The 24,643-nt window shown below is 38.4% G+C and overlaps 1 protein-coding gene across 3 annotated transcripts in view; it reads right to left on the reverse strand.

Moving 5' to 3' along the window:
• LOC129441600 (macrophage mannose receptor 1-like) overlaps nucleotides 1-24,643 on the reverse strand; it is a 329,376-nt gene that overhangs the window by 214,613 nt on the left and 90,120 nt on the right. Inside the window, exon 1 of one of the 3 annotated variants that reach the window (XM_073872217.1) lies at nucleotides 26-111. The exons of the other annotated variants lie outside the window; for them this stretch is intronic. Coding sequence (XP_073728318.1) covers nucleotides 26-95 — 70 coding nt within the window. The 5' untranslated portion in view covers nucleotides 96-111. Of the gene's footprint in view, nucleotides 1-25; nucleotides 112-24,643 lie in introns of those variants that run through there. 3 annotated transcript variants of the gene reach the window in all.

Genomic DNA, 24,643 nt, shown 5'->3' on the forward strand with positions numbered 1-24,643 from the left:
AACAGATTTAAATGATGACACCAACCTGACAGCAGAAGCAGCACAAACAAACTCATGTTCATAAATGCTGTTACAGCTCCTCGCTGATGTTTCATAATCACTGCACGCTGATCTGCTTTAATAAAAAGATCAGCAAACATTACTTTTAAAGTAATACTTACACTTTTTTAGGATTGAGTGCACATTTTCTTGGTTAAATTTTACACTATTAAATCACCTCTTGATCACCTTCATAAAAATCAAATCATAACAGCAAAACCATCTGGAAACAAATATAAAACTATATAAAATATAGGTTGCCTGTATTTTATGTTAAAGTTTGAGTGTTTGCTATTCAGAGGATGTCATTTAAAATTCATTATTACACATTACAGTTATTATATGTATTACCTTAAGTATTAATTTATGTTAACATTAATTACCAGATTTTTAAGAATTCAGAATTTCTTACCTTAAAATTTGTGTTTATCCTGTAAATCCTTTTCTCACACAGAGACTAACAGTTGTATAAATAAAGCAAATTGCGGTTGGTCGCAGTCAGCCTCTTTTTCTCTAGATGGGCGGATCTTGATTAACATGAAATATGGGCCACACCTTTTGATGTGTCAAACACTTTGCTAGAAGAAAGCATTCATCACCTCTTGCAATTATATTACTTTTAACATTATATGTAATACATTTTACTACATTTGAATCCAATAAGTTTCTTACAGATTTCTTACACAATCGGAGCAGAACATATTTAAACCTTAGATTCTGTGTAGTGTTTCATTTCATAGTAGTAACTGAAAACTGAACTAGTAACATAAAAACCTCTGAGGTAAATAACATGTGAAGTGACCTGTCTAAAAACACATCAAATTACTTTTACAATACAGAAATAATTAGTAAGATGGAAAAGTTCAGCCTCTCTGGAAGCAAAACTCTCAACATGTGAATACACAGAAAACCTATGAAACATAGGGTCATATTTATAATTTATTTATAAAACATTTATAAAACTAATTTATAAAGTAAAGACTGTGTGTGAAGTGTGTGTGTGAATATAAGGCAGATTTTGCGTACACACAAAAGTTTTCCATGCGTACAAAATTCCTTTTATATGCCTGTGAGATGAAGAATTTGTGTACGTGCATGTCCACCTCATCCCTGAAACATCCATATTGGGATCATACAATGCCTTTTTTGGTATGCATGATATCATCTGCATATAATTTCAATATTTCCATCCAGGTAAAGATGCAAAAGTTTTTTTTTATTTGTATGGATTAGACCATGTATACGTTTCTTATTGTCTAAAGAGTCCATATGGTGCACACATTTTAAATCCCGGTATGTGTGTAAAATTACGCACATTTTAATGCCCATTTTGTGCGTGTACATACGCTTAATAAATTATTTCACTGGTTGCCTTGTGTAGTCTATTAAACCTTGTTTGTTTGCACCTATATCTAGATATTCCATGTTGTAAGCAATGTGAACAGTAATTACAAGGTGTTTGGTTTTATTTATTATTTATTATTTCATTCATTTTTATTCATCATTTACTCAATAATATTACTCAAGTTGTTCCAAACCTGTATACATATGTTTTGCTGAACAAAGGAAAATATTTTGAATAATGTTTGTAACCAAACAGATCAGGGGAACTATTCGCTTCCATAGTATTATTTTTTTCCTACTATGAAAGTTAGTGATGCCTCAGATCTGCTTTGTTACATTCTTCAACTATCTTCATTTGTTTTCACCAGAACAAAGTCATTTCTACAGGTCTGAAACAACTTGAGGGTGATTAAAGTTTTTTTTTTTGTGAACTACCCCATTAAGAACATTATAACACAGAGAGGCCAAACATATTAATTAAAATATTCATGTGTTATCCCTCAAACCCCCATAACAAATTCCAATTTAACCCCTGCCTTTGATATGTAAACTTTTGTTCTTTGTTGATAGAGAGCCCTACAGTGACCAATAACGTGACATTTGCAAAAATGTCAAGGAAGTTAGCTATTCAAATATATAAAAACAGCATAACAGAAGGTCTGGCCCATATTACGACCTACTTTTGCTCTCTGAGCTCTGAACAAAAAAAAACTACTGTCAGGTACAAAGTGCCTCAAAGCACTTTTTTATTTCACATAAGTTTTAAATTTAGGTCAGACTGTATCTTCTCATCTAAGTGGATTTTGGTCAGAATAAGATGCAGTATTGATCAAATCAATGGCAGTGCCAGATGTCTATGACAGATTATCACATTCGCTGCCTGTTGATCAGAAAGTAATTGTGAACACATATCAGATTATGAAATATGCTGCATTAAAACTCAACAAAGTAAAATACAAGAAATAAATACTTTTCATATTTAAATAGCTTACTGTGCGTGTATTTTCTCACTGGTTGCCGCAGGGCTGGTGTTTTACTGTATTAAAATAGTTTAAGCTCTAGTGCTTGCACATTAGTATTTCCATTACAAGATACAAATGAGAGTTAAATTTCTTGTAGGATACTATTTGTGCTATTAAGACATTACTAACAATTCTAAAAAAATTATGAGAACTTACTCATTAAAGGCTGGATAGACTACTGTCAGGGTCATAAGATTATAGACCATTTCAGCAGTAACAACATAAACAAGCGGCTGCACGTAGCTTCCGGTAAACTCCGCTAAGAATAAATAACAACAAAGTTCTTTAAACGTAGATTATTTATATAACAAGCAAAAAACAACACATAGATTACCTAGGAAACCAAAACATTTGTTATTTTCGACGAGGCATTTGTTCAAGAGATCAGTTTAGCAACTAGTTAGAGCATTAAAAAAACGAAACCAGAAGTAAGGTTCGGATCCAGACGTGTATCACGTGCTTCCAATGAAACCATCTATACAAGAATTAGCATCAGCAAAATGTTAATAATAAAAAAGAGGGACCCTAAAGCTCAAACACAAATATGTAAACTTTAAAACAGAAGTCCTGGTGTAGTACTGGTGTTTATTTAAACTGGTGGATTATTTTGTCTTTCAGGAAGCATGTAAATATCTTATTTACCTGAAGGATTTCTCTGAAGACCAGTACAGTTTTATGACTCAGATCAAACAAGAGACTCATAAACAACTGCTGTATCACAAACTGTTAAGGCCTGGTTTTTATGGTAAAATGGTAAATGGACTGCATTTATATAGCGCTTTTATAGACCAATGGACGTCCAAAGCGCTTTACATATTGCCTCACATTCATCCATTCACTCACACATTCATACACCGACGGCGGTGTCAGCCATGCAAGGCGCCATCCAGCTCGTCGGGAGCAGGAGGGGTTAGGTGTCTTGCTCAGGGACACCTCGACACTTGATGAGGTGGAGCCGGAGATTGAACCACCAACCTTCCGATTTGTAGACAACCTACATGAACCACTCGACCACTGCCGCCAAGCCTTATAGACAAGGCTTGGCTAAAGCCAGGACTAGGCAACCCTAACCCTAACTACAATGCATGATGCAAATGTCTTTTGCAAGTTTCCACCCTGCGCAATTATCATTTTCATGTTTAGCGCCATGTTGTTTAAATAGCAAATGCATTTGCGCCCCCTTTTGCACTTCTCACTACATGAAGTGTGCCCCCCATGTAAAACAAAATACCCCCCCGTTCTGTATGTCATGACGACGGCCCTGACTAGCCTTAAGCCTTTGTCTGTCAAACTGGGGGAAAACAGTCATTAGCACACACATGAGCATGTGTTTTTGTTCTGCACCTTAAACGAGAATTCATAGTAAACTTGACATTAGAAAGTTTTCCATGAACTCTTTCAACACAACTTGCTGTCTGCCTTCATGCAAAAACATAGCAAATAACCAGTGTTGGGAGTAACGCATTACAAAATATAATATATTACAGTAATATATTAGTTTTCGCTGTAACGCAGTAATATAACGCATTACTAATAAAATTTTGGTAATATTTTACTCGTTGCGCGTTACAACAATGCATTTCAAAATTAGACCGTGTTATTTTTGTTTTTTTTATTTTTGACCAATGCGCGCGACCAGCATCCACACATGAAAAAGCTGCGTGTAAATAGGTATATGGCTGCGTCCCAAACCGCATACTTCTATACTATATAGTGGGCGAAAAGCACTACTTCTCGTACTCTTTGCCTACTATATAGTATGGAAGTAGGCGGTTTGGGACGTAGCGTATGTCTGTTTCCACGTGCTGTATGCAACATGTTCATTTTTACTTTAACTTTGTATTTGAAATGTGATTTGGACACGGTGCGCGTCAAATATAGGCATGCTTCTTAAAGAGCCGAATCTGGGAAGTCCGCGGCTTTATAAGCATTGACTAAAGTGGTCGCAATCAGGTCCGGTAGCCCGCTCACGCATAATTTTGCGAATAAGAGCAAGTAAAAGCAACAGAAAGTTTCTATCGGTCTCCTGTGCTGCTTGAACCTCAGAAGTAAAGAGACTTTTACATGTTGCCAGTAAAATCCATATCACACCAGCAATGACAAGGTAAGCTTTGCTATGATTACAGTCCATATACATAATAATAGATTGCTAGGATATTCCTATGCTATCTACAGTTTTATTACAAACAGCAACCTAAACTACAACATAACATTAGTGAAGACTTAAACATGGTTAACTAAATAGTACATTTAAACATCACTGTTTAAAGTTTTTACCAGCCTTTGTATGGGAGCCTATATTCATTGTTTGGCAAAAAGCAGTGTTCCTCTGTTTGTCTGTGTTTTATATGTTTGTCTACATGTAATCCTTATATTGTACTGAAATGAGCTGTATTCCATGTTATTAGTATATAGGTTGCATTATAGTGGGCTCTAGCTCTATTGTGTTTGGTATGTGTACCATAATTTACCAGACTTTTACTAGATCATTTGTCTATGTTTATGATTCTGACAGTGATTTTTACTGTATAAGTCTTCACTGTGCCTATTCAAAGCTCGAGGGCCAACCACTGATCTATATAAATGACTGGATTGCGCATGACGTCACAACTGTGAAGCCACCGCGCCGCCATGTTGGTATACCCAAACGTTCTATTAAATCAATGGACGTGATCAGACTTTAATGATAAAACATCACTTTACTAGTCTTCGTTTTTATATCTGAAGTTACCCTGTACATTATTACAACACAAACGTCCTAAGCATGTACATAGTTATTTACTGAAAGTTGTACATTTTAGTTTTTAATCAGTTATTATACATTCATCTTCATTGCAGTATCAGATCAGCAGACAGACTGCAGCATATTTAGTATTAATGACAAACGTGCTCATTCTGAAATTTAAATAAATAATCATACTTTGTACCGTATGTGTATTGTTGGACTTTAAGGCGTCCATCTGCATGTTCATAATTGGAGGAAAGACACAAATATCTAAATTGAATATTTATTGATCAGATATGAAAAAGTTTACAGCGCCGGGTTGTCTCAAGTCTTAACAGCAAGATTCGACCAACAACAACCAGCTCAGGACAAAAACATGGGTATTTATCGTCGTTCTTTCTTCAACATTCTCCTCCCCCAGATGGCTGTTTTCCTTATCAGATTCCATCACCACATACCTGTGGGGGGTTGCATAGCAAACAGACAGAAAGACATACACAGACCATTCTGTTCCCTGGGGCATTATGTCCTTTTTGGACATCTTTGTAACTTTGTAAAACATAATTATTCAACAACACAACAATACTCCATTGTTCATAAATTGGTTAAATGCATTCATTAGTTAAACACACTAATTTTCACTTTCTCTAAATGTAACACAGTTATAAAGCAAGCAACTTGTTTATTGAAACCATCTGTTATGTGTGTTTTCTCTCGAGGGCTTTTTTGAGCCCCCCGGCTCTCACACACACACACACACACACACACACACACACACACACACACACACACACACACACACACACACACACACACACACACACACACACACACACACACACACACACACACAGCCACTTTGTGCCCTCGAGCATTTCATCCCTACATGTCAATGTCTTATTACAGGGCAATCTTCTACATTATTCATGGGCACAAAGGCATAATCATTTATATATTTTAACACATTAATATTCATAGCAACATGTAATTTTATATATCCAAACACCTCTACATGTAACAATCTGGAAATGAATGATTGCCAGTGAACTAATATCAAAAGCATGCACTTCTTTGTCTGTGTGTTTTCTCATTAAAGCTTTGCTCTTATCTCGGCCATCACCAGCTGGAAATTCCTTCACTCAAGCTACCTCCCCCCAATAACCCTCCACACACAGACAGCTCTCTTGTACTCAGCACGGAAATCATTGTTTTAAAAATACACATGAATTAAGATTATAAACAGCACGACTAATAAAATAAAATCAAATCCCACAATTCCCTCTCTTGACCTCTGAAAGAGGTCACACATTTTCTTATTCCTCCTCATCCAGGTTCTGTAAGCCTAATAGGGGCATGCTACATGGGGGTGGATTGTTCTCTTTTTTCTCTATTGCAGATACTATTAATCTGTTGCACAGGGATCTAAGACAGGGAATGCAACAACATCCACAGGTTACCAGGATGGCCACGAATACACCAATGGACACTACTATGGAGGTTACTATTGCCCTCCACAATCTATCATACTGCAAAGGTGTATGACGTTGTTGAATTTTTTGTGTAATTCAATTCAATTCCCCCATATCCCTGTACACACTAATCTTGTGATGTAGTTTTGGACCTTTTGTCAATTTTCAGATTACCTCCATTGTTTATGCTAAATATTATGGTGATTATAATTGCAGTTATAACCCCTAGGGCCCACAGAACCTTTCAATTGCCATATAGCTTCATCTCTGTGGAAAAAATACACTTATGCCTATTGGCTTAATTCAAAAAACACTCTTAAATTGAAACTTAATAACAGGTAAGAGTATAGTAAAAGAAGTAAAACGATGGGGAAAAAAAATAAACTTATATGACGTTTACAATGAATAAACTGTAATTGTGATGTTCAGGTCCCTGAACACTTCTGTCAGGATCTCCACCACCTTAAGGAAATCCAATTTATCTAACCCACCCCCATCCGGGGAGTGGATACACTTGTTATGTTTTCTTTCTCACACCAATCTCTCATACATCTGAGGCTGTGGGTAAAATTCTCATATGTTGGTAAATCAGTACAGTTTTGTTTGGTTATTAAATGAAAAATCAGTCTGTCGTTGTCCTCATGAGTAACTGCACATTCACCTGTGTGTTTGTTCTGTCTTACAACCTTTTGTGTACCGTACTTGGTCTTGAATTGTACGGCTATACCTGCTCCGTAGGCACAATCTGTGCAGTGTGCTAAAGGTTCTGTTGCTGGGCTAGGAAAAAATGTCAGCTTTATTATGCACAATTTTACAGAGTGTTTGTTGACTTTATTGTTGGTGTTGTGTGAGTGTTACCCCTGATGTTTCACTTCCTGTTTGTTCTCTCTGTATTCCAGCTGATTCACTTTCACTTTCAACACTCTCCCTCTCTTGGACCTGAGTCCTCAGGTCCACACCGATTTCTGTGAGAGACCTGCTGGGAGAATCACATGTAACACAAGAAGAGATGGAACCAGGTGTCGCCTTTGACCTGTAGCTGGACACAATGTTAGGTTTTTGCTTTTACTCTGGGTAGCCTGGACCGTCTCGGTTCGGCCCAGCACCGTCTGAACACCTTCACTTTTATTCAATCATCATTTGTAACAGCTTGGTCTTTGTCCCGGTGTCGTGTAGCCTGGCAGGAAAAATGTTTAATCATAGCAGTTAGTTTGTAAAAATAAACACTATGAGTTAGTGGCATGATTCGATCCTACACCAAGGCGTTCCGTGGGCCTGGAAACTGTCGACCTGTAAGCAATTCAAAGGATGTGAAACCAGAAATCCTGTTAACAGAAGAGCGAATAGACATTAATGCAATTGGCAATGCATCAAGCCATGTTATTTTTGTCTGTGCACAGATTTTGTCAAGTCAAGTTTTAATGTCAAAGTCAGGTTCATTATTTCAGCTTTGCTCTGGCATTGGGGTGATAAGCAGCCCCGAAACTATTTGTCAATTCAAGTACGTGTTAGTCAGTTTGTCAGATCTAACTTTGTCTTGGGAAACCATGGTTGGGGATATAAGTGGCTTATTAGGCAGTTGACAACAACCACTTCATTAGGTACCTTCACAGCCTTTATTATTTTTCAGGCTTCGCTAGCATTTATTATAGGCCGGCCTTTCCTGGTTTCTAACCCACCTATCTGCCATATGGCAGTTCCATATATACTGCACCAATCACATATGCAGAGTCACTATAAATAATCACCCTCTCTTCACCAGTGTAGTGCAAGGCTTTGATAACAGCTATCATTTCAGCTATCTGTGCTGACTGCTTACCCTCCAATTTACCACTCAGTCTTGTTACAAAATCATTTTCAACCTGTTCAACAACTGCAAAACCTGCCTTCAATGTGCCATCTACTGCTCTGAAACAACAACCATCTGTAAACAGTGTGATTACCGGTGGGGGAGTTGTCAGTGGTACCGCGAACAAACCATCTCTCAATTTGTTTACTTTTTCAGTCAATGATATGCAATCATGTGGCTCACCCTCAGTGATAAGATCAGCCATATTTACACCCTCATGGACATAATTTCAGGTTTGGTTGGCCAGGATTTTTTGGTAAACTTTATCTAGAACACCGTTTTATATACTGGTACATACCTTATTATCTATTGTTTGTTGTTTATAAGGCCCAAAAAAATAAAAAAAATAACATAAGTCTCTAGTCCTGGGTCAGACATAAGGCTCTATCTCTTCATAATTTAATTAGCCATTCATTTGTTCCCCGTCCGTCCGGGGGCACATTACAACATAGACAGGTCATTGTAATTTCTAGGTCCCTATCTATCAATAACTAGTGTGTTGGAGGAATACAGAAATGTGTGCAAACTAGACTGGTTTGCTACCTTATAGGGTAGTGATTTGTTGATAGTCACTTTTCAATTTTACCAGAAACCCATTATCCCCACCGTTGTTGAAACCTTTTTTTTTTTTTTTTTTTACGGTGGACTATTTAGGCCCATTATCCACTAGGGCTCTTAATGGTCCATGAGAGGTCCAGCCATTCCTTTCATGGTGGGTTCCTGTGTGCCCCCTTATTCATCCGCACCACTCCCTTTGGCCCCATGTTGGGTGCATAGGCGCCATTAAATCTGGTTGTGATGGGTTGTGCGATCTCGGTGGCCCCCTGCCATAGCCACCTGCTCCACGCCCGGCACCACCTCCTCGGGGACCCCATCCCCCCGCAGGTGGTCCGTTAAGTGGGCTCGCACCAGAATTTTGGGACTGTGACCATGTTATGGGACAATCTCGTCCCCAATGACCCTCCTGTCCACACACATAACATGTATTCCTGCCAAAACCTCCAAAACCTCCCCGTTTTGGTCTACTACTCCTTCTTGGCCTTCCCCTTCTCTGTTCGTTATATCCCTCCCATGGGTTTCCTGTATAGGGTGGGGCTGTATATGGATCTATGGGCTGATTGGGATATTGTACGTTGTCCGGGACACTAGTTGTGATAGCTACTGGTGTTGGTTGGGCCTGCTGGGGCATTTGTTTCTTTTTTGTGTTGGCCTGTTTAGTCTGTTCTAGCTGCAGTTTCAAAAGCTTATTCTTAATCTTATCTACCTCTACTAGTTCTGTTTGTGCGATTTGTTTATGGCCCTGTCTGTGTAATACACAAGATCTCTTTCCCATGTTGCTATCATTTGTATTTCTCTGTAATCTTAATAGAGTTGTGATTATCTCTCCCTGTGTCATAATTGTTTGTTGTAATCTTTCCATTTTTATTTTCATGGCCTTTATTTCATCAAATTCAGCATCTAGTTCACCACTGTTTACTGTTAACACTGGCTGTTGCTTTGAGATCGAAACAGACTTTTCCTCATAAGGAGGAGGTGTGTGCATTGAGGGGTATAGTGACTTCACTTGAGGAGGAGCCATGGGTGGGGCTGAGGGTACTGGCTCAGTGTTTCCTTGTTTCTACTTCCTTTTGCTTGCTCACAGCACAACTGTCAACTTCCCCTTTTTCTTTGATATAATAGCCTGCATGGCAGCAGCAACCAGAGCTAATCTCGTCCAAATTCTCAAATCTGTTTCTAAGTCTTTAACAGTTGGTCCCTTTCCAAACTACTTGCCCTTTTTCCATTGCACATACACTGTTAGGCAACCATACTCATCACATTTTTTTTTATTTAGCCATTTTCACACAATTTACAAGCATTCAAAATTTCAAAAAAGCACAAAACGTCACTCTTATCTAACAAAAGGATATATACACCAGTAGTTTTCAGGACTTACACCCGCGCGACTACTGACCCGAGTATTAGCAAAACTTAAAACAATTAAAAAATATCCGGACACACCAATCCACTATTTACGGAACTTTCATCCGAGGGACTTTAACACACTTTGGTACTTTATAATGTCTAATACATTAATGGACTCCAACCACAATTTACCTTTATGGGGATTTCACCCAAGGGACCATTCAACCCTATTGGTACTTTATAATGTCTAATACATTAATGGACTCCAACCACAATTTACCTTTATGGGGATTTCACCCAAGGGACCATTCAACCCTATTGGTACTTTATAATGTCTAATACATTAATGGACTCCAACCACAATTTACCTTTATGGGGATTTCACCCAAGGGACCATTCAACCCTATTGGTACTTTATAATGTCTAATACATTAATGGACTCCAACCACAATTTACCTTTATGGGGATTTCACCCAAGGGACCATTCAACCCTATTGGTACTTTATAATGTCTAATACATTAATGGACTCCAACCACAATTTACCTTTACGGGACTAAAACCCGAGGGACCATTCAACCCATCTCTCTCTTTCTATTAACCTTATTTTTTTTTTAAAAGTTTTTCAATCTGATCTTTTATTCAATTATTTATTACTTTCAGTTTGGATCTCCTTATCAACACAATTAATTTGGTATATGTCCAATAGCAGAATTTGATAAAACAGGCTTCTGCTTACCTTTGTTTTAGAAGACCGGTCTTTTGTGTTGAAATGGAGCCCTCCCTTACTCAATCTTAAGCAATTCGAAACTTCTCTTAATCTTCTTTTCCCTCCAACAACGTCTGGGATCACCAATTGTTGGACTTTAAGGCGTCCATCTGCATGTTCATAATTGGAGGAAAGACACAAATATCTAAATTGAATATTTATTGATCAGATATGAAAAAGTTTACAGCGCCGGGTTGTCTCAAGTCTTAACAGCAAGATTCGACCAACAACAACCAGCTCAGGACAAAAACATGGGTATTTATCGTCGTTCTTTCTTCAACATTCTCCTCCCCCAGATGGCTGTTTTCCTTATCAGATTCCATCACCACATACCTGTGGGGGGTTGCATAGCAAACAGACAGAAAGACATACACAGACCATTCTGTTCCCTGGGGCATTATGTCCTTATTTGGACATCTTTGTAACTTTGTAAAACATAATTATTCAACAACACAACAATACTCCATTGTTCATAAATTGGTTAAATGCATTCATTAGTTAAACACACTAATTTTCACTTTCTCTAAATGTAACACAGTTATAAAGCAAGCAACTTGTTTATTGAAACCATCTGTTCTGGGTGTTTTCCCTCCAGGGCTTTTTACAGCCCCCCGGCTCCCACACACACACACACACACACACACACACACACACACACACAGCCACTTTGTGCCCTCGAGCATTTCATCCCTACATGTCAATGTCTTATTACAGGGCAATCTTCTACATTATTCATGGGCACAAAGGCATAATCATTTATATATTTTAACACATTAATATTCATAGCAACATGTAATTTTATATATCCAAACACCTCTACATGTAACAATCTGGAAATGAATGATTGCCAGTGAACTAATATCAAAAGCATGCACTTCTTTGTCTGTGTGTTTTCTCATTAAAGCTTTGCTCTTATCTCGGCCATCACCAGCTGGAAATTCCTTCACTCAAGCTACCTCCCCCCAATAACCCTCCACACACAGACAGCTCTCTTGTACTCAGCACAGAAATCATTGTTTTAAAAATACACATGAATTAAGATTATAAACAGCACGACTAATAAAATAAAATCAAATCCCACAGTATGCAATAATTTGCTGGTTTTATGTTATCTTAACTTACAAGTTACCTCAACTTATTTAGAGAAATAACGCTGACCGTGTAGCTGAATGTCAAAAAAAAACTTTATTTATACCCGTGTCATTAACAGAACGCAGCAGACACACTCACCTTAACGGTTTTTTCTAAATCCATTTTCCTGCCCGATTAAAGCATAAACATTGCAAATAACACCAGAATTAACAGTTAATTTACGTGCACATATCCTAAAAATAATCTTGCGTGACTGATACGCTGTAAAGCGGGTGAATTTAAAACATGATTTTGAATGGAAGTCAATGACGCCGTCTGCCGGTTGGGTATACCAAGATGGCGGCTCGAACTCTGCGCTGGCTTCACCAAACGCTGTTACGTTAAGCGTTCTATGCGCAATCCAGTCATTTATATAGATCAGTGGGGCCAACACATAACTTCTAGATTTATAACAGGGTTTATACAGAAATCCTTAAGTTAAATTTACTACTTTTTACTACCTTTTTTACTACCTTCAGAATATTTTTTAAAACCATCACGACACTGAATTGCAAGTGTTAATCAGCGACCTTTCTATTATTTACACAGATTTTGACATATATAACATACAAAAAAGAACTAAAGTGAAAAAATTCTTCTGACTGAAATATTTTTCAGGCCAAGTCATATTCCTTTACCTAACACTTTATGTAGGCGAGACCAATAGCATTTTAAGGGGAGATTTTTTTGCCATAAATTCCATTTTGAAGTCTCATGTGGCATATAGGTAGCTGTAGTTTGCAGGGCATTTTAGATTAAGGCGAACCAGCTAAATAACTCACTATACTGTATAAAAAGAAAACATGAATATCACCACCTTTAATGAATCTTTTATTAATTATTTATTAATTGTAAATGTTTTTATTTTAGCATTTACTAATAATTTTTTAATCAAAGTTGAAACTGTTAACATTAGTGAATGCACCATGAACCACCGTCAATTACTGTAATGACATAAACAAGAATTAATTAATGCTTATATACACTCTATATTTTTCATTGTTTGTTTATGTTATATAATGCATTAACTAATGTGAACAAATACAACTTTTTCATATCATATTATTCAGTACACATAAACAAATAATCCAGAGTCTGTTCTGTTCACACAACAGTTTACAGTCACAGCTCTAATACAGTAACGTTATGTATGAATATAAACCCTGAACGAGTAACTCGAGTCAAACTCGTGTAGAATTCGCACAGGATGTCTGTAACCATAGTGACAGTTGTTAATTGAATTACTGTACATTTATCAACAAAATATTATGTTACAATAGAGGCAGCGCTGATGTGCTAGTTTATGCGCAATGTTTCTGCTGTTTACTTTCTCCTAAGACCTAAATGGTCGTGTTTATATAAGGATATTTGCAAAGGGGATTTTTGACGCATATGTGTTATTTAAGGCCAATAAAGCGGCAAAAATACGTACAACACATGCTCAATGAGAATCGAATGCGCGGCTTGCGTGCTTCTCTGACACAGAAACAGCGGACGCACTGTTGTTTGTGTTTGAATGTCTTAAAATCACCTGTTTTTAAACTGCTGTGCTTAAATATATGTACAAATGTTACGTTTTTGTGACCACACGCAAATGCAACTGCAAGAACCGACAGGTGGATGACATCAAAGTCCTGCGAGAGCATTTCGGAAGCAGTCTCCTCTTATGATTCCTCGTCAATCGCTCTCACAGGATTTGGATGTCATCCGCCTCCTGGTTCTTGTGGATCCACATGAAGTTTACCCACGAGTTAAACAAACCCGTTGTACCAGCCACTGGCTATATCAGCATAGCATCAGTAACGTGAGAAATCATTTAACGTTACCTCCAAAATACAGGACCCCTTACGTTAGTCATACTGTGCAAAGACACGCAATTACCTGTTACCGGTTTTCTTATCCCACGAACTGAAAGGCTTGCCAATCTTCATTATTTCGCTAAGCCAAGTCAATCGTCTTTTACACCTTTATCGATCTTCAAAACATCGGAGCCTTCCTGCATTATAAGTTTGACCATGCTAGCTGAAAAAGTTTTACCTCAACGTGATACAGTCAGAAAACCCGGAGTGGATCCGGTCCGTAGTGATTACAGAACGCTTACAGCGGAGAGAGGAACGTGATTTGGCTCCACTCCAAGCTTTGATCACATCCCAGAGACGAAAGATCTTTGATTATTTGCCCAGATATGCAGGTGATTTTAACTAATTTCCAGGCATCATAACATTACAAAAGGCAATCGAAAATTTACTACCTCGTCAGATGACGCTTACTACTTTTTACTACTTTTTACTGGCCTTAATTTGGCATAATTTAATTTACTACCTTTTACTACCTTTTACAACCCCGCGGAAACCCTGTATAAGCATCAATAAACTACATTTTAACATTTTATAATGCCTGGTCATACTTCTGTTCTTTTGATGAAAGTAACTCAAAAGTAACGCAAAAGTAGTGTAACTCATTACAGTTCAGAGACAGTAATATTGTAATGTAACTAATTACTTTCAAATGACAGTAATTTGTAATATATAATGTATTACACTTTGGAAGTAACTTTCCCAACACTGCAAATAACACATCAGCAGTGTATAAAACCATTATAGGCATATTTCTGTCTTCATCACATCACCGAATAACGAAATATGTCTGAAAATGTTTGTCATTTATCATAAATAAATTAAAATAGTGGACAGTAACAATATATGGGATTTCATCATTTCTGCCGTGAATTGGCCTATGTGTGAATAATAACCACAATTATTAGCAAAAAAATTGAAAATAAAACTTGAAAATGAAAACAGGAGTCATGTAAACATCTTACTGTGATTATGTCCTTACTCTGATTATTAGAAATATTCCCTTTTTTGGGCCCATTTTGTCTTTATTGATAGACAGTAGATTTTAGAGATGACAGGAAAGTAGAGGGTGGAGAGAGGGGTATGGGATCGGCAAAGGACCTCAAGCCGGGATTCGAACTCGGGTCGCCGGAAGTGCGTTTGCACCATATGTCGGAGCGCTTCCCACTACACCATCGGCTCCGACGAAATAATCACGTTTTTGGTGTAGGCCTAAATTGTAGTAATTGTAGTCATTGATTAGCCAGGTAATATTATATGCATTATTGTATGTCCGTTCCTGGTATCGAAACCATGACAAGTGTAGCTAATGCAATACTTTACCAGTTTGATCACCTTGATTTTCTTAAATTATCAACCTTTTCGAGATTTTACAAGGTGTATGCAAACTTATGACCCCAACGGTAAGCTCTGTGTTTAAACCCAACAAAAGTTTATAATACTTACACATTTTGTCCAACAAGACCATCTTCACAACATTTATGAATTTTGAAGTCTAAATGCGTTTACTATAAATAAAAAGCTCACCATAGGCTGCGATCGAACAACACCACAGTCTCCCGAAATCAACGTCTTCACCCCCAGCTTCCGACAGACAAACTAATTCTGTAGGCATATGTAGCAAATTGTTAGCAAACACTCTTTTAAAGACACTTAAATGCTTTAAAATGTCATGTGTGGGGATATTACTGGAGTCGTAGAATAAAACATCAAAACATCTTGGGCTTATGTTAACCCAAAAGGCATTCAACTAAAACCCATCCAAAAAAACCATTTGCTTTGAGACGATGAAACTGGAAGTGCCAAAATGTAAACTTGCTTCCGGGTTTTGCCTAAAAAATGCAGCATGAAATAAAAACAACTTGGTTTTGCAAAGCCAATTCAACCTACTATTTTACGTTTTGGCTTGAGAAAAGTTGACATAACTTTTTTGTTAAAGTAATACAAATATATGTTAATTTGACATGTTGCATATTTTTACCCATTACCTTTCCTTGTAAACAATTATAATATACGACTTTTGGGGTGAAGTGTAAGTTTTTATTCATCAATAAAGTTGTTATAGAAATGCATAAATTGATTAAACTCACTTTAAGATATCACAAAATGTAACAACTGTCCCAAGAAATCATGTCCACTTTTATGACATCCCGGCTTTGAGGTGCTTTGTACACTACCTGTCAATCCATATGTGTTCACAGCTCAGTTTACGTAAGAACGTATGCTGTTTTTATATTCAAATTGCTAATTTCCTTTACATTTTTGCATGTGTCTTGTCACCGGTCACTATAGAGCTCTATACCAACAATGAACATGTTTTCAGCCCTACTAAATTTACATTACAAAAATAGCCTGTGGTTTAGGTTTATTCTTTAAACATTCAATCAGTTTCCAACCTGATTTGCAAATATGTAAAACATATAGTTGAATCTTTTGAAAATAAAATCCCCTGCATGCTGCTTTAATATCACAAGAACTGCATTACGGCCTTACACAGCACAATTGCAGGTGTGATACAGCTTTATAAAACAGATTCGCAAAAAGAAGAATAAACAAAAGTGTCCAAAAAAGATCTTGTATTTCAATGTGGAAGTACTTTCTGATGCCAAAGATTAAGTACAGGGTGCAGTAAACAGACAAAATTCATTTTTTAGCAATTAATCCTAACACACTCCTGGATTATTTTTTAGCCCAGCACATGGTCAAAAAAGACAAACTTAACCCTAAATTTGTTTATATTTGACCCAACAATGGGTTGAAAATAATATTTGTAAAGTTTTATCAGATTGAAAGACTTTACCGCATGTTTGGATTATAAACTTTATACACACACTTGAGGAATATCTTCATTTATGTCTGGACATTGAGGAAGAGAAGCGTTTCCTAAGAACTTTCCTAAGTTTAACGTTACCTAAGAAGAAGAACAATGGAAGACGCAATGGATAAGGATATATTCCTGAAGAAACTGTAAGTCATTTGTCTTCATTTATATTTGCTATCATCTAATATGTTATGGCTTTTGCAGTTCACCCTACATAAGCAACCTCAGCAGACGGCACGCTTCGGATTAAAAACTTAGCATTGTTTACAAACGAGGGCGCGTGATTTCACGTAATGGCGGATTTCATTGTTACATGCTGTACAGTGTTAGACACAGTTATTCACTTTCGTATCCTTCATGGCAACTTTGAGTAATACTGCACTGGGGGATCTGCTGCAATATGATATTGTTTACATGCAACGCATTCCATACATTGCGCTCTACACGCGACACCGTTTTATTATGAGCTCCGCGTTGTTTACATGGAGACGCGAGCTTGCGCACATCCATTTGCGATGTGTTTTTAAAGTTCATACTCGCTTACAGAAACGCGTTTAAAACAGAAGCTAGACGATACGGGGATGGGCATCTGAAAACAGTAGGGGTGTAACGGTACGTGTATTCGAACCGGACCGTTTCGGTTCAGGGCTTTCGGCACGGTGCACACGTGCACCGAAAGGCCGAATGCATTTTTGTGTGCGCCTGTGCGGAACATAATACGTGCGTTTCCGCACGAACATATTAAGTGGCGGAAGTCTCCGCGTTCAGCGCAAGTCTTCTGTCAAACATATAACATAATTCGGCCCGCAGCAAGATTTTTATTTACTTTATATATATACTAGTTGTATATCCGTTTGATTATTGATGTAAACGTTTACGTGTCGTATCTAAAAGCGCATGTTAAACGCGTGTCAACGCGCTGCTTTGTTCTTTCAAAAGTGCGTGAGAGGATGCACGTCTTTCGTTGCTACGCATTCATGAGACGCGCTTTCTTGTGACAGCAAGAATAAGGAATGCGTGATCAGATTTTTCATCTGCACCTCACGTCAATCATATCATTGTCACAATGCGATCAGCTGGTCGGGACAGAGAAGAGCTGTAACCCGGGCTTACTCAGCTGTTACTCAGCTGCGGAGGGGTTCGTAAGTAAAGTCACAGCTTACATTGATGACACAAGCAAAGATTAGGAGAAACGTGCAAAAGATCAAAGATGGCTATGTATGCAGCTCACTAATCTCAAAATGAATGTATAATAAGTATATCATCATGTTGCTTGCTATGCTGTTACACATAGAGCAGTAATATTATTTTTATACAGAGATGGTACATAGCCAATTCAATTCTGTGAGTTAAACAATCCAAAATAAATCAAAACAGAAAATTTTTAGTGGCAAAAATGTAGGCTAATAGTTCATAAATGTATTCAGGAATTGAATTTGTTAGTTCAAGGTTTTAGTAGAAAAAGTTTAAGAGAAGGTTAAGATAAGAGTTACCTTCTGTTATAAAATAATGTAAAAAATAACTTTGCAGTAGTATTTTATTTATTATTTTTTCATTTTATATATATTTTATCTGTTATATTTTAATAAAGTGTTTAAAAAAGTGTAAACAAATTGTAAAAAAAAGTTTAAAGTAATAAACAACCTGCAGTTTAATGTTTGCATTTCTCCCTTACTGTACAGAAAATGAACCGAACCGTGGCTTCAAAACCGGGGTTCGCACCGAACCGTGATTTTTGCGCACCGTTACACCCCTAGAAAACAGTCATCTGAAAACAGCTTTTAATATAACTAATCATTGCAGATGTTTATCTGAGATACTAATTTAGTTTATGATAGTTTATCTGAATGTAGTGCTATCATTTACCCATCAGTTATGTATGTAAGAGTATTTCTGTAGACATTTTATGCTGACAGCTGTTTATAACTCTCTTACAGGTCTGCATCCCTCTCATCAGTAAAAAAATAAAAAAGAACCAAAAAATAAAAAAATAACACTGATCATAAAAAAATTAAAAGTTAAAAAAGAAAGTTATGTTGTTCATTACATTTTACTTCATAATTGCATACTGCAGCACTGCATTGTTTTGATTTCATTGTTGCAAAACTTGTTCTGTAATATAGTTCGTTTGCTATTGTGATCAAAACCATTGATCTGAAGCTCAATCCAGATGCTGTCCTGTAAATATTTTTCTAATCCGCAATAAATATAACAATTTCTCATCAAACCATATATTAATTGCATCCTTTAATTAACATACCAGTTAAAGCCCGCCCATTTCAATTCAAGCCCCGCCTACTCATAGTACAGATCGTCAGGTTACGACTGTAACCGTGGTTCCCTGAGATAGGGAACGAGACGCTGTGTCATGTAATGACATTATGGGGAACGCTATGCAGCGTGACGCGCGTGAATATTGTGTCAACTAGGTCTATATATAGACGCCGGCGGATGACGTCAAGAGTGACGTGGCAACGCGAGGCTATAAATAGGCGGAAATAATATAGGTCAAACAGCTTCTGTTAAAATTGAAGCGAATGCTACAGGCACAAGGAGTTATGGCAAAGGGACACAGCGTCTCGTTCCCTATCTCAGGGAACCACGGTTACAGTCGTAACCTGACGTTCCCTTTCAAGGGATACTTGACGCTGTGTCATGTAATGACATTATGGGGAACGAGATACCCACTACGCCATAATTAATTGTGACTGTCTGTAAGTGTGAAGGTGTCTACGCACAACTTAAGACATAAAGACCTGAGATCCCGGTAGAAAAGGGAGGTCTAAAAACATAATACCTCATAAAAATGTGTGGGGGAGATTATCCCGCCACACCACAAAGCACGGAGGTCCCTGACAAAGGGGCCAGATAAGACGCCATACTCCTAGTCGAGTGTGCCCTAATTTTCGCAGAGGTGAAAACATAATGTGCACCTCATACGCTATAAAAATAGCCTCCACAATCAATTATTGATTGTTTGTTTAGAGGAAGAATGTTCTCTCTTGGAGAACCAAACACAGACCAAAGGTTGGTCGGATCTTCTAAGGTGGAAGATCTATTAATGTAAACCTCTAAAAACCCCTCAGGGCATAGATGTAGTAGCCTCTGTTGATCCGCCGACTCTTGAGGAGGAGGATGAAAAGCCTGAAAGACCAATGTTCTAGCAACATTGCTAGGAACCTTGGGAACATAACCCGGTCTTGGGTGCAAATAGCCTTAATATGTCCTGAAGCAAACTCCAGGGTAGAGAAGAAGCTGATAAGCTTGGAAGTTGCCCACTCTCCTCGGAGAAGTGATGGCTAATAAAAAGGCTAACTCCAGTGACAGAACTTAACTGTACACAAGTTAATGGGTTCAGAACTACTACTGTCCCATACTGGAACTCTGATTTGAGCAGGAGGCCTCATCCTAAATGTACCACGCAATAAGGCGTGAAGGCAGAGATAGCCGCAGCATATACTCCAATAGTAAATGGATATAAACCGGATGAAAACCCGGTATTGTAAAAATTCCAGAACTGAAGCCAGTGGGCAGTTTGGAAGTAAATGTTTGTCACTACACAGAGTAGTGAATAATCTCCATTTAAAACCGCCTTAAATGTCGCCTGGAGCGAAACTCCAGGCATGAAGAAGCAGCTGATAAGCTTGTTAGTCACTCACTCTCCTCAGAGAAGTGATGCTACTACCCATAGAGCCCTCAGGGATACGAGTGTGAAACCAGAGATAGCCTCAGCATATACTCTGGGTATAAACCGGATAAAAACCGGTATTGTAAAAATTCCAGAACTGAAGCCACTGGGTAGTTTGGAACTAAATATGGTCGTCACTACACCAGGTAGTTAAAATAGCCTTAATTCGTCTGAAGCGAACTCCAGGCATGAATAAGAAGTCACTCACTCTCCTCAGAGAAGTGATGGCTAATAAAAAGGCTAACTTCAGTGACAGAACTTTATCTGTACATGAATCAATGTGTTCGAAAGAGGCCATTAGAAGGGCTTTCGAAACAACTACAGATAGAGCCCTTAGTAATAAGAGCATAAAAAACAGAGATAGCCGCAGCCTATACTCTGGAAGTAAATGGATATAAACCGGATGAAAAAACGGTATTGCAAAAATTCCAGAACTGAAGCCAATGGGCAGTTTGGAAGTAAATGTTTGTCACTACCCCGAGTAGTGAATAGCCTCCATTTAAAATAGCCTTAATTTCATCTGGAGCTCATTTGTGTTTTTCTGTATAAACATTAATTACATCTAGATCCTCAGAACTAGAGTAATTCACAGCCCTCAGTTAAAACGGGTGAAGCCGACTCGCGGGCACCCGTTGAACCATGATGGCGAATAAAAAAGGCTAACTTCAGTGACAGAAATGTATCTGTACATGAGTCAAATGTGTTCGAAAGAGGCCATGAGAAGGGCTTTCGAAGCACTACAGATAGAACCCTTAGAAATAGGAGAATAGACACAGAGATAGCCGCAGCCTATACTCTGATAGTAAATGGATATAAACCGGATGAAAACCGATTTTGTAAAAATTCCAGAACTGAAGCCACTGGGCAGTTTGGAAATAAATGTTTGTCACTAAACCGAGTAGTGAATAGTCTCCATTTAAAATAGTTTTAATTTCGTGTGGAGCTCCTTTGTGTTTTATTTATAAACATGAATTACATCTAGATCCTTAGAACTAGAGTAATTCACAGCCCTCACAGTTAAAACGGATGAAGCCGACTTGCGGGCACCTGTTGAACTATGATGGCTAATAAAAAGGCTAACTTCAGTGACAGAAATGTATCTGCACACAAGTCAAATGTGTTTGAAAGAGGCCATGAAAAGGGCTTTCGAAACACTAAAGAGAGCCCTTAGTAATAGGAGCATAAAAACAGAAATAGTGGATCTTAAATCTGGAGTAATCTCCATTTTAAACCATAATCTTTCGAATAGTATGGGCTTTACAACCTCAGCCCCTGCCTCGACAGGGTGTCTGCTCTCACATTCTGGACCCTGGGGATGTCTGAATGACAAAAAATTTTTTCCGTGAGACCAAAGGAGAACCTGATGCGCCAGTCTGTATAGAGGGCGCGACCCCAGGCCTCCCTAATACTAGATGCTGCCGCCAACGGACCTAACACTCTAGAAAGTGCTTTACGGTGTAAAATTGGCCTTATCTGATCCTAGACACTGATGCCAGGATTGACTCTGTGTGTGTAGGAAAACATACGTGCCTACATCCTCACTGAGTCCCAAGCTACCCAAAGAAATAATATTTTCTGCTAGTGGGTTAAAATGCCCTTTTTGGCGTTGTTCCGTAGCCCTAGGCGCTTCATATGGGCAAGGACGACATCTCGATGCCGAACTGCCATGTCTCGAGACTGGACTAACACAAGCCAAAAGTCTATGTAATTAAGTATTTGGATCCCTTGAAGTCTCAGAGGAGCAAGGGTTAAATCCATGCATTATGCGCTGTGAAAGAACTACTCTGAATGGCAGAACCCGATATTGGTATGGTTTGCCCCCGAAAGCAAACCTGGAATTTCCAGATGCTGCAGGAGGATAGATATATGGACATAGGGGTCCTTAAAATGTATCATGACGAACCAGTCCTCAGAGCTGATTAACGCCACAATAAAAGGAAATGTCAGTTTTAGAATTTTTATCTCTTCAGAGATCGATCTAAATAGGCCTCAGCCCTCCATCCTTTTTTGGTACAATAAAATAATGGCTATAAAGCGATGACCTACTCCTTTAATAAGGTGGTCTTTTTCCGGGGCCCACCTCGGTGGGTAAAACCCCTCCGAACCTGGGAGGATGGGAAACAAACTGAATTATGTAGCCTCTCTCTATAACCTCTAGCAGCCATTTTGTGATTTTTTTTTTTTTTTTTTTTTTTTTTCACTCATGGAAAAAATGCCCTAAAAAGGGGATGGACTCCAGAATGCTCACTGCCCTGAAGCGGAGGACCGGCAGGGCACAGCTGAGCTACTAAAAATGCCCTATTGTTCTGTTTTATATGTCTTTTTTTAATGGAGACAAAAATTAGGTATTCTTTAATGAAGACAGAACATAAGGGGTTAACAAACTATTTTGTATGTGAGGGCACATCGGGCACAGGTTTTATCTGTGCTCCATGAGAAGTGCCTTAAGAGGCCACTTGTGAACGACAGGACCCCTTTAACGCAGCCTTATGATTTGAGATAATGACTGCTCTCAGATCAGCCTTATGCCTCTCTGGTTGCTGGTTGTTGTTTCGTCCCCCAAGCTCTCTGAGGGAGAGGGGGGACACGAGAGACAACACTCTGTTTTTGTTATCTGTATGTTGTGTTAATACTGTTTAGATGCAGATTCTCGGGGGAAACTGCGACGAGGAAAAACCCGTTTCTTTAGTAGCACGGAGAGAAGCTCCGCTCTCCTGAGCTCATCTAATATTACAGGATTCAGGTTCACCCTTTATTTCATACAATATCTGCTTGATATGCATGAAGAATGCCAATATTGCGAAGGCATGCTCCATCGCGACCCGCGACCATATAAACTTGTTAATCCATTTACATTGTTGCTGTCTCTCGCAACAAATAAACCGCGAGATACTGTCAATACGGGCATTTGCCGTATCTGCATTATTTAAAAAACCCCCAAAAAGGGTTAAGAAACTCGCTGATGTGTTTAACAATAAATGAGAGGAGTCTGCATATCTGCATGGTCTTCCGTTTAAAAACTTATCAGTGTAAATCAGGGAAGAAAGTTAAACCTCTTTCGTCAAGTTCACTGGCAGCCTTCACTTTGTGCTGGTCAGTAAAGTCAATATTAGATTGTTACAGCCGATCGGGTCACAACATAATAGTTCTTCGTAACATGGAGAAAGGGTATAAATCAGTAAGCTTTGTGTTTTCTGTATAAACATTAATTACATCTAGATCCTCAGAACTAGAGTAATTCACAACACTCGCGGATAAAACGGGTGAAGCCGCTCACGGGCACCCGTTGAACCACAAGGCTTGCGGGGTTTGTTTTCTGTATAAACATTAATTACATCTAGATCCTCAGAACTAGAGTAATTCACAACACTCGCGGATAAAACGGGTGAAGCCGCTCACGGGCACCCGTTGAACCACGCTTGCGAAAACCCATCGAGAGCGAAGCATTTGAATGGTATTTCCTCACAATGCCCGCACGCCTCCCCCTCGGGGAAAGCGTGCGTGTAGTCCGCACCAAACACACAAAACTCGTGCTATCCCCGTCAATAATAATCTAGGACAGGGGGTAACACACTTCTAAATCCCTTTCTCTTATCCATGTTTCCCTAGTTTTTTAAACTAATCTAATCTAATCTCACTAGATATAGATTTAGACACATTCACATTCACACAAGCGTTCGCTGAAATAGCAGAAGCTGTCTGACCTATATTATTTCCGCCTATTTATAGCCTCGCGTTGCCACGTCACTCTTGACGTCATCCGCCGGCGTCTATATATAGACCTAGTTGACACAATATTCACGCGCGTCACGCTGCATAGCGTTCCCCATAATGTCATTACATGACACAGCGTCAAGTATCCCTTGAAAGGGAAACAGATAATTCATTACCTTGAACACACATTTTCACACTATCCAGGCCAAAGAAAGACCTTTCAGATGGCACGGTTGTTACTGGAATTGTTAGAATCAACTGCAGCAATTTCAGCAGTTCTGACATGGTGCTATGCAAATCGTTGTGTATGATC

The sequence above is a fragment of the Misgurnus anguillicaudatus genome, chromosome 2 (assembly GCF_027580225.2).
Source record: "Misgurnus anguillicaudatus chromosome 2, ASM2758022v2, whole genome shotgun sequence".
NCBI lineage: Eukaryota > Metazoa > Chordata > Actinopteri > Cypriniformes > Cobitidae > Misgurnus > Misgurnus anguillicaudatus.